The sequence below is a fragment of the Mytilus trossulus genome, chromosome 9, assembly GCF_036588685.1.
Source record: "Mytilus trossulus isolate FHL-02 chromosome 9, PNRI_Mtr1.1.1.hap1, whole genome shotgun sequence".
NCBI lineage: Eukaryota > Metazoa > Mollusca > Bivalvia > Mytilida > Mytilidae > Mytilus > Mytilus trossulus.
In genome coordinates, this window is record NC_086381.1 from 64709717 (window position 1) to 64722396 (window position 12680).

Sequence of the window (12680 nt, forward strand, 5' to 3'; positions counted from 1 at the left end):
GAAACCCGTGAATTCGAATTATAACAAATTAATGCCTGTGGTTACTGCATAAATTTGAGGAATATTGTCCCGAGCAATGCATCCTATTCCTCAATACTAATTATTGATTGTTAGTGTTTAAACGCCACTTTTAAGCGCCAAATTTGGGCTATTTCGTGGCGGTCAGTTCTTATTGGTGACGGAAGCTGGAGTGCCCGGAGTAAACCACCAATATACGATAACTGACAATCCTAGTTTATAACATGTATTGTCGAAATGCGCATCTGGTGCAAGAAAATTGGTACCGTTAATTTTATTACTACCACTGGGTCGATGCCTCTGCTGGTGGACTATTAGTCCCCGAGGGTATCACCAGCCCAGTAGCCAGTACTTCGGTACTGGCATGAAATACGGATTTTTTGTGTTATTTAAATTTGCTGTTACAAAGTATTATAAATTATTATAAATTAAGGAATGTATCTCCCTCGTGCAAAGCTCTTATTCCTTTCACGGATTTGGCTATACTTTTTGGACCTTTTGGATTATAGCTCTTCATCTTTTATATAAGCTTTGGATTTCAAATATTTTGGCCACGAGCATCACTGAAGAGACATGTATTGTCGAAATGCGCATCTGGTGCAAGAAAATTGGTACCGTTAATTTTATTACTACCACTGGGTCGATGCCTCTGCTGGTGGACTATTAGTCCCCGAGGGTATCACCAGCCCAGTAGCCAGTACTTCGGTACTGGCATGAAATACGGATTTTTTGTGTTATTTAAATTTGCTGTTACAAAGTATTATAAATTATTATAAATTAAGGAATGTATCTCCCTCGTGCAAAGCTCTGATTCCTTTCACGGATTTGGCTATACTTTTTGGACCTGAAGAACGCCTCCGAGTGCGGGAGTTTCTCGCTGCATTGAAGACACATTGGTGGCCTTCGGCTGTTGTCAGCTCTTGGTCGGTTTGTTGTTTTGACACATTCCCCATTTCCATTCTTAATCTTGTATGTATTCCAATGCCTTCTTTAGTTTTCAAAGAGGAATGAATGTTGTATATTGGAAATTACTAAATACTCAACAAATTTCAAATGATTTTTTTTTATTACAAGCAAGCTCATCTAGTTATAATATCATTATAATATAAATATACAAAAAATAAATCAAAATTACATTAAAAGTTTAAAGAAGTCCCTGCTGTTTTCTCTCTTATTTCCCTGATACCCAAAAGTTCATTAAATTCCATCATTGTTACGAAGTGGACAACGCGATCCCTAATTACTGATGTATCAATTCTCTTACGTTTAGTCCCTGTATAAGTCTTGCCCACAATAACCAATAATTTATTAAACAATTCTGAAGATTCAATTGCTTTTGGATGTAATTAGTGCTCTATTCTTTTATACTTAACAGTAGCGTGTAAAATTTTAGGCGTTTATGTAGTCTATACTCTACTCTTTTTGCTATACATATGTCTAAAGGAATAAAACTAAGCATTCACTATTATATTTTAACACTCATTTGTCCCCCCTACAACTGATGTAAAACTAGTTTAGACATGGTTTGAATTATACTTATTAAATTAACTGCTATTATAATTTGTTTATATAGTTATATTTAGACAAACATATATATTAAAATATAAATATATGATTATATCTTGAACGGTTTATATAAACTGATTTTATATCAGTTTTAAGCAGATAAGGGTATATATGAACTCCTATGTTTTTGTTTCTTCCAAATTCTCAAAGTTAAATATGCTACACTATGCAGTAGAAATACTTGATAAAATAGTCAATGGATTGTTTTTGTCATATCCTATTTAGATTTGAGAACATTTATTTGTTAGTTAATTATACATGGTATACACGTAATAAATTTTTTTGATGACCAAAAAATTTAATCCAAAAAAACTTGACCGTTAGCCCTTTTATTTTCCAAAATACTTTTAGACACAATAGACATAAACTAAACTATGCAATACAGAAGCCTTGCTTTGGTTAATAAAAGATCATGGTGGGTTTTGCAGTCTTTGTATAGTCCATAGGGAATAGCTTGATCATGGTTGATATTCTGGAAGTTCTAGTTTTGTCATTTGCTTCTCGTTGTCAACGTATTGTTCGCTTCTCACTTGTTTGTCTTTCTTCTGAAATATTTAAAGATGGAAAATGGTCATTCGTTCATGTGTTTATGTAAGCAATACAAACAACCATTATTTTTAGTTTCTTCGTCAAGATTTAAAAAAACATTCAAAGACGAATTAAATTTCTTTCTTTAAATACCAAAATAGACAGTTACTGTTGTATTGCCTGGGACATTAACATATAATGTAAAAAATAGAATAACACTTTATGAATTTGATGCGCTTTACTCGCTTTCCTGGATTTCCCTCTATCTTGTACATTAAAACCAAGTATTGTGAAGGTCAAGTACAAATGATTACCAAAACACTTGAAGAGCTATACTATGAATTCATTTATGTTCGTGGGAATCACATTTCGTGGATTCAGGAAAACTTACAAGTTCGTGGATATAACTATGACTAGCACATGTATGTGACACACCGTCTGATTTCTCTATGCATTTCACATAGATATAAGAAGATGTGGTATGAGTGCGAATGAGACAACTCGCCATCCAAGTCACAATTTATAAAAGTAAACCATTATAGGTCATAGTACGGTTTTCAACACGGAGCCTTGGCTCACACCGAACAGGAAGCTAAAAAACGCCTAAAAAATTACTAGTGTAAAACCATTAAAACGGGAAAACCAACGGTCTAATCTATATAAAAAACAAGAAACACAGTTTGTTTACAATTGATGATAAAACTGGAGCTTTGCGAGTTAACAAAATATTTCGATATGATAAAGTTGTCAAAATACATACTAAATTTAAACGCATGAAAAGACGATAAATGTCGATTAAATTATATGGTATTATGATAGAAGCAACATAATGCATATATGGAAAACGTAACAGTCTAACGGGGAGAAAATAATGAATAAAAACTTTTCGGAAAATTTCAAATATTTTTTTTTATAATGAAATCGTATCAAGGAAAAAACTTCGACCAATGATTAAATATTATAAAATAAAACAAACATACCGCTAGTTTGCATGCAGCCCATGGTGATGCACAGCAGTGGACTGACGCAGCAAAGGACACAATGAATTCTAGAAGGGATATAAGGCCTGTTATGACAAGCAATTCCCTGTGGCTACCACGCTATAAGGAAAAAAAAACAAAAAATAAATAAAGACACAAAAGTTCTTATACTTATAAAACAAAACCCATACGATAGAAATAAAAATGGTTTGAAAACTACAAAGAAACAAAGTGCTTAATGTTAATGCATTCCTGGTTATTTGAAACGTCAAAATCATGTTCCTGAAAAATATTAAAAACATTCTTCCGTTTTTCCTATCTTCGATACATAATTAAGGAATAGCAGTACTGTTATTACTATAATAATGCTTTACAAAAATAAATATTACATAATAGCTTGTAAAAATGTATAAATTTAAAATCCGCGAAACTTTATAAAAGATTTAAACACATAAACATCTTAATAGAAAAAAACGTAAAACAAAGGCCAAAGGTTATTTCGTAACTGACACTATTCAGATTTGACGAAAATGCCATTGAAACGTCATTTTTGAGATAGGTTATTTTAATTTTGATCAAGTTCTATAAATCGAAAATGTGAAAATTCCTGCATTCAATATAAAAATTAAAAAAATGGGGTACGGGTGCCAATGAGAAAACTCTCTATCCTATAATCCAAGTCATAATGTATTAAAAAAAGTTCACAATTATAGGTCAAAGTACAGCCTTGAACGCGGTTTATCGACTTGAGCGAATTATCCAATGAAAAAAATACGTTCATTAAAATTGCACAGGAATTCTTTGACATATATTTCTGTTTGGAACGCTGAAAAGCTTTGGTGTGTAAGAAAAGGTAAACTTGGATGATATATTGACCTAAAATTGAGCCCGAGCTTATTTTTCGTTTTTTTTCCAGAAAAAGAGAGAGTTGCAAGAATATCTGTTTAGAATTGTAGTTGAAAAGGATGATAGTGCGTCACAAAAATAAAAAAAAACTATAATGATTTAATCTCTCTAAACACAAATAGCAGATTTAAATACCATGACCTGAGAGTGTTAAAAATATGTTTGGACTTACCAGTATAAAGTTAGTTAATGCTGCACCAACAATCAAGGGCACGAAGAAGGATGCTGCCATAATGCTAAAAACCATGAAATACACTTTCTATAAAAAAAAGAAGTAATAATCAGATGTATCTTTTGATATTCGTATCAGCTGATTTTTTTACAGCTTTCAATTTCAAAGAAACAAACAGTAAACAAATGTCGTATTTGTACCAGCTTCCTTCATATTTTTGTGACGCAAATTCCAATTAAAACCATTTAAACCAAGAGAATATAACAATATTTGATTTACCAACATAGATATCTAAAATATGTAGACATTTATAAGATACACTAAGTCAGGAGCCTGTTTTCAAGAGGTTGTCATTTGGCAATGTTTATTTGTTGTTCGTTTATTGCTCATGTTGTTATGTACATACATCTTTTATTTTTCTCGTTTGAATTGTTTTACATTTTGTCATTTCCGGACCTTTAAGAGCTTGCTATCTAGTATGTATTTTGCTCATTGTTACAGGTCGTACGTTGACCTATACTTGCTAACTTCTACATCATTTGGATGACTAATGGAGAGTTGTTATCCCATTGACAATCACACCACATCTTGTAAGTCTCTGTTTTTATTTACTACCTCCCAAATATAAATAAAATATATCAAGGACAAAAACCTACAGTTTTTATCAAGCTGTAGTCTGCATGTCTTGCCATATAACCTGGGAGAACTCCTGTGACAACAATCTATGATAAATAGAAATAACACATCCATACATTTCTTGAAGAAAGGTTGTTCATTTTGGATTACGATTTAAAGTTGCCAATCTTTCCCCTACCTCATAATAATATGCCTATTGTTTAAGCTAATTTTTTTAACAGAATTGCTCTTTCTTAGCATCTTGGTTAGCAGATTTATATAAAAAATGCGATCGCTATATTTCATAATTAGGCACTGGAATGTCCTTTCATTACAAAGGCAAAGCAGATATCCAGAAGTCTGTATCATGCATTTAATATTTTCTCAATCATTCTATGCTCTTACAAAATAAAAAAGATACCAATATGTTTAAGTACTACTACTACTACTACTACTACCACTAATAATAATAATAATAATAATAATAATAATAATAATAATAATAATAATAATACTAATAATAATAATAATAATAATAATAATTATAATAATAATAATAATAATAATAATAATAATAATAATAATAATAATAATAATAATAATAATAATAATAATAATGATGATGATAAAATTAGTAACAATAATAATAATAATTAATAATAATAATAACGATGATGATGATGATGATGATGATAATATTAATAACAATAATAATAATAATAAATAATAATAATAATAATAATAATAATAATAATAATAATAATAATAATAATAATAATAATAATAATAATAATAATAATAATAAATATAATAATAATAATTATTATTATTATAATAATAATAATAATAATAAATAAAATATAACAATACGCATGATAATACAAAAAACATTTATAATCAATATTATTTGTTTTTAAATTTTTTGTTGTCTTTTTTGTTGTTTTTGTTTCTATAATCTTACTCATTTATTGATATCATTATATTTTTTGTCAACACAAAAGTCTTTTTTTTAATGTTTAGGTGGCTGAAGCATCTAAATTAAAATTGATAGAATTTTTTTATAATTTATCAAAATGAAGTTTTTATCATGTTTTTTCAAAAATATAATAAAAAGTATGGGTCATCGGACTTTTGTGCACGCTACAGGTTGTGCAAAATTGTCAGATTTTGTATAGATTACGCATGAAAAAGCAAATTGTGTGTGATAAAAAGAAAACTACTTGATAGAACTTTAAGATAAAATGTGAGTAGATAGCTCTTTTTTCTATATTTATATGAAAAGTCTTTTACATCAATTACATACTACTATCAACATTTGCACATTTCATGAAATATCTAGACCAACGTTATCTGCGACTTAAAAATCCAACATGGAGGAAGACACCCGAGCCACCTTAATACCGACCGTGCGAGGGCTGAAAAGCCAGTCAAGGTCGTTAAACACTTCCATATATACACCTTAATACGAAAATAACTGTCTACGTGTTTTCATTGATATTACCATTATGACACTACTGTAATCACAAAGTTTGATGTATGATAGACTTATAAACCTCTCTGTTACCTACCCAGACAGCTGAAATCAAGGATCCAACATCTAGTCCGAGCATAATGGTTTTCTTATCAATCGAATAGGTAGGGAGAGTGACATTTATCATATCAATCTCTGTAAAAAAATAAATAAGAACGAATTCCGTGTAAAAAATAAGAAATATTTATCGATGAGATATAATTTTACTTTCTTGTTTGCAATTTCAAATTAATTACGTTAAAAGGCAACAGTAGTATGCCGCTGTTCAAAAATCATAAATCGATTAAGGGAAAACAAATCCTGGTTACAAACTAAAACCGAGGAAAACACATCAACTATAAGAGGAAAACAACGGAACAACAGAAACACTGAACTGCAACAAAAACAAACGCCAACATACATAGAAACGGACTATTTGATAATAACTGCCATATTCCTGACTTGGTACAGGATATATAAAATTTCAATAACATTTGAAGCGTTTTCTGTTCATATTGAAACATTATAAATTCACTAGTCAAGTAGTCAATACTTCTATGTTGATATGCATTATCAATAATATGGTCATGATTTTAAATAAACTGTTTAAAAAACTATAAAATATAACTTCAAATACTGAAGATTTTCAACCCTAGGAACAAATTACCGTATCTGTACTTGGCAAAACCTTTCGAAAATTTTGTTTCTGAATGCTCTTCAACTTCGTACTTTATTTGACTTTTTTTCCACTTTTTTTTTCGAGCGTCACTGATGCGTATAAAATTTTAAGCCAGGTATCTATAATAGACTTATTCTGAACATTATTGAAAAACCGCACTTTTAAATTTCATGCGTCATAAGCGAGCTTCAATTTATTTATCTTATATATCTTTTATAGATTTTACCACAGCTCGAGTGTGAAACAATGTTTCAACAGTCGAAATAGTAAAATTCGTGTTGCACGAGAATCGGTGGTAGAATCAGTTTCTCATATGATTTTTTAACTTTATGCCGTTTTTCTCAATGATCTGCATGTTACGTCAGGTTACGAAAAAGATAAATCGGCGAATAATTTAAGAAATATGATATACCAATCAACTGGGGTATTATATAACACGAAGTCTTATTACGATTTTCAAGGAAAATATTGGTAAGCTTACTTTTAGTCTCCAGGTTGTCAGCAACTTCCTTGTCGATCCCAATTGACACGAATGTCATGATCAAACACCCTAGGCCAAGAATTATCTGTATTGCCCCATATTGTTTGAGAGAATAACCCAATCTTTCCTTTGCAGTAACAACTTTCGATTCCATGTTCCACAGATTCATACCTATGCTGTTTTCAATTCTACAAAACATAAAGAATAAATTAAATATACTTTAAATTGTATATATATATAGGCAAATTCAAGAATTAATTAATAATTAATTATAAATAGGTAAGTATATACATGATTCTAACAGGAAAGGATTAATGCAATATCAAAATATGGTCAGCCATAAATAGTCAACAAATTGTAAGTCAACTTTGAAGAAATATTCCATTTTTCACATTCTTAAGATAGAGACAAACAAAAGCAAGTTGAAATAAAGACAAACAAGGACATACTGTTTGGAAAAAAAATGACAGACAACCATAAGTGTAAACTTGTTTTATGAGCGTTTACGCATCTGTATAAAATCTTTGTCGGTGGACGAAAATGAAAAACTAAACTGTTGAAAAACAAATCACAATTACTTAATATACCGTTTGTTTTTGTGTTTGATTGTCCATTTCAGCTGTAAATACCCTTAGTTTATCTGTTTCTTTGTGAGTTTTTCCAGTTTATCAATTCAAGGTTCGTACGCATGCAATATGAGTTCTTTGTAAAAGAATAAGTTTAAAGTTTTATAAAAGTTTTTGTTCTCAAGGCTCTCGCAAATGAAAATATGACGATCATTAACAGTCGATGTGCAAACTAATGAGATGAGAAGAAAATGGCATAAACTGTACCGAACAGGATTTACTAAATTTCTTGTCCAGAATTAAACTGATGCAGATAATGTTTGGAGCCAGAGAATAATATTTGTTAAATAAAGTTGAAAATGGATAAGTCTATGCTTACGTTAAATATTTCCATAGTTTACCAGCAAATGTAGAACATACAACATTTAAAAAATGGTTTCTGGCCATATGAAGAGGGGGATAAAAAAATCCATGTATTCCCAAAAAAGAAAAGAAGAATGGATGAAAACTTTAGAATAATGCAAGAAAACCAGATGGACAACGTAGCTACATTGCTTAAAGCCCTTCTCATTTCTAAAAAGAAATTCGATAGATTTATTTTACTATTCCGACACAAAAACTTGATTTAAGACTGATGAGAAATTATGCAAAAACCAAAAGTACTGGAATCCCCTCTACAAGACATCGACATTACTGAAAACCTGTTTAAAAACAGGGAAGTTTTTTTGTTAACAGATATCAGATCGGAAATTTATTTGTTCATTAAAATTGTTTAAATCTTCGTGCTTTAACAGTTATCTGTTGTTAGATATTTGAAATAGTAAACCATAATATTTAGTTAACAATGAGTACGATATGTGACAATAAAATCAATCTTTGTCTGTATTTATACTTTAATACTTACAAAATGGCTCGCTCAACGATTATCTTGCACCGGTATGCTTATCTTTAAAATCAATCTGCAGTGGGTGCTCTTTTATACAGGCATAAAATCGACGTGACCAGGCATCTTGACATGTTTTCAAACCCGTTCAGATGCACTTCATGGTTCTTAAAAAGTTATGTAAGGGAGTTATGTAATAGCAAATTTGCATATTTTTTCCACATTGTATATAACCATGATAACTGTTCTAATTTGCTTCTTTTTGTCCATGATTTTTCAACTTGTTTATTAAATTTTAATCTTATGAAATCAGCAACTCAGCGAATATTCAATAAAATTATGTGACTGACATGTTAATGCATAATTTTGGCACACTGAATAAATGTAATCTTAGTACATGGGAATTTTACATTCGAGACCTCAAACAAAATTCGAGTTTGAATTTGAGTTTAAACGCTCATTAATCGAAAGTCGTTGTTCAACGTCAAAGAGAATCACATTTTCCGGAATGACTATAGTAACGTGATAAAAATATAATAGATATTTAGTATTAAACAGTGCTACTTTATTTTGTTACCAAATTGTTCTGTATTGCATAAGATTAATGTCATAAATGTGTCGGACGCGCTGTCACCAGACATTTACTTTGATTATTATGACGTTTTTTCACTTCGTTTTGTTAGCAATTCGTAATGAATAGCTAAATATACTTTTGTCATTACATATTTATAAGTTAAAACTATTTTCTGATAGACTTTATCTCTCTCTCTCTCTATTTAATATTGAATTAATATTGATTTGTGGTACATTTGAAAACTTGTTGACTAGCGTGGACATGCATGCAATTACCATGTTTAATATTTTACCTAATAAGCATCCTTATTATACCACATATAGAGTGAAAGTTTGTTCAATGTAAATTACATGTTGTTTGCTCACAAGCAGGGGCTTAATTTGGAACGGAAAATAAGTATAACTTTCGTATCATTGTTGTTTAGAAAAAGATATTTATAAAGCCTCTTGATGTTAAAACACGTCCGAAGACAAAACATATTTTACTTTACGCTGATTTCAAACGTATTTCTAATCTAATAAATTCGATAAGTTGCTACCACCGTTTTACAAAATATCACCGGTATCAGAATATAATCTTAAACACTAGTTTCAAAAAGAAAGAGTTTAGATACGTTTACATGAAATTAATGCATACATGGCTATTTCCAGTTACACAATGTCAGTTCATGTTGTCAATTATAAAGGTCAAATGTCACTGAACCTAATGCAAACAAACGATTGACTTTATTATGTATTAGTACGAAATTATAGCAGATACAGAGCGTATGAATGAAGTTATATTGATTTCTAATATATAAGATTGAAAATTCCTATAAAAAGTAATCTAAACACTATAATCAAATCTATTTAAGTTCACCATGTCGTACTTCATTATTTGACAAAAACCAAGCACAAACCAGAGCACATTGTATATTAAGGCATCAGCTTGTCATTGATAATTTGTATCATATTGATTAGGTTTTCGGATCTGTCGGACACATTTTCCCCGTTTGCTGATACATTGTACTTAACCCGAATAATTCAGTCGTTACATTCCACTGCTCTACGATGGCTACATTAACGCCTGAAGGCCTTGTCAACGAAAAATTGTTCATTCGGAATTAGCTCGGGATTTACCTAACTTGATAACATTTAGCTATCACCTGAGTGGCTCTATCTAACATAGAGCACCAATCAAAAACCTGGATTCGTGACGCGTTTTTATCGTATAAAGAGTTCAGGCCCTCACGAGTGGGAGAGTCGATCACGTGGAGGGACTGAATTATTCGGGTTACATTTTAAATGAGTTTCGTCACATACTGCAGAACAAAATGACTTTATATTTTGTCAACATCTCGGCCGATGAGATGTAAGGGGGGATTACTTATTGGATCTGTCAGATTCGTACCGCGTATGTTTTGATTTCAAATACTTTACCAACTGCACATCGTTTGGCCAATCGTTTCTTATTTTCATAAGAGTCGGAAGTCCTTCAGGCACTTGTAAAAAAGCAAAACTATCAAAGTAGCTATATCATTTAATTTCACATTCAGGTATATTGATGATGTTCTTTCAATTAACAATCCTAACTTTTCTAATTGGGTCCTATACATATGTCCTCCTGAACTAGAGATAAAAAAAACAACAGATACATCTACATTTGCCTCATTTCTAGACATTTACCTCGAATTTGATAACGGCTGCCAACCCAGTACCTCAATCTATGAGAAACGAGACGATTTCAATTTTGAAATTATAAATATGCCTCACTGTAGAAGCAATATATGAACGTTACCCGCGTATGGAATAAACATTTCTCAACTTATACTATATTCAAAAGCTTGCAGCTGCGACTTAGACTCATCAGTGTCGCAGCAAAAAATAATGAGCCAAGGTTTTGGTCTCCTTCTCAAAAAGTTCACAAAAGCCTGATAGATAAATAGTCAGTGTCTACTTAGCAAATAATACAATATGGTCTTGATTTATAGATCATATGTGCGGTGGTTGTGTATCTTTTTACTTAATTACAATTTTCCCTTTATTTGTCTCCGTGCTTTTTTGTTTCTTTTGGTCGTATGACTTTTGAAGTAGCTCGGTATTTATGCATCACAATATCACAGTATCGGGTTTTTGACTTCGTGCGTTCCTGCTGCAGGTTGGTTCTGAGTTGCGATTTGGATGCAAGAGGTTTTAACAGTGTTTGCTCAAATATCTATTGTTTTACTCAATTTGTACTTTATCGAGAAAATCAACTGTACAACGTTTTTGTTGGTGTCTTTGTTAAATTAACTAGCAAAAACAACACCATTTTTGCTGGCGTCTTTGTTTGTTTAATTGTTTTTAGTCCGTTGTGTTGAAAGTATGTGATGTATGTGTACACTGTTTTGGCTGCTGGATCCTAGTTATTGTCACATTAATCTATTACATGTACATGTATGTCCGTTTTGGGTTGCTCAAATAAAGGCAACAGTAGTATACCGATGTTCAAAACTCATAAATCGATAGAAAACAAAAAATCCGGGTCACAAACCAAAAACCGAGGGAAACGCATTAAATATAAGAGGAGAATGACGACACAACATTAAAATGTAACACACACAGAAGCGAACTAAGCATTAGACAAAATCCGATGAGAATAACAAATATAACATCAAAACTAAATACATGACTTTGGGATAGAAAAGTACCGTTACACGTCTTATAATAATGTGAATTCACACTCAAATATAAGAGGAAAGAAACGGCACAACAGAAACACAACGTTAAAATGTAACACACACAGAAACGAACTATAATATAACAATGACCATATTCCTGACTTGGTACAGGACATTTTTCAAAAAGAAAAAAACGGTGGGTTGAACCTGGTTTTGTGGCATGCCAAACCTCCCACTTTAATGGTCATGTTAAATATAACATTAAAATGACAACACAACATTACAGGACTACATTACAAATAAAAAGGAGAACACATTTGACAAAGAAACACACGAGTAATAGTTAACAAAAGGCACAAGGTTTAAAATTTAATACGCCAGAAGTGCGTTTCGTCCACACAAGACCTACTAGTGACGTCCAGATACAAAATTTTTAAAGCCAAAACAAGTACAAAGTTGAACAGCATCGAGGACCAAAAGTTCAAAAAAGTTGTGCCAAAAATGGCCAGCGTTTTCTGTTTGGGACCAGAACATCACTATTATTTAGAATAATTTATACTTTTG

The 12680-nt window shown here is 31.1% G+C and overlaps 1 protein-coding gene across 1 annotated transcript; it reads right to left on the reverse strand.

The window, feature by feature from the left end:
• Window positions 1-1881: 1881 nt before the first annotated feature.
• Window positions 1882-9063, reverse strand: LOC134683242 (uncharacterized). The gene is made up of 7 exons (XM_063542417.1): window positions 8926-9063; window positions 7456-7643; window positions 6354-6451; window positions 4827-4892; window positions 4171-4257; window positions 3093-3212; window positions 1882-2129 (listed from the first exon to the last, which is right to left on the reverse strand). Exons 2-7 carry the CDS (start codon window positions 7622-7624, stop codon window positions 2043-2045), a joined length of 627 nt encoding a protein of 208 aa, XP_063398487.1. The 5' UTR covers window positions 7625-7643; window positions 8926-9063; the 3' UTR covers window positions 1882-2042.
• Window positions 9064-12680: the final 3617 nt, after the last annotated feature.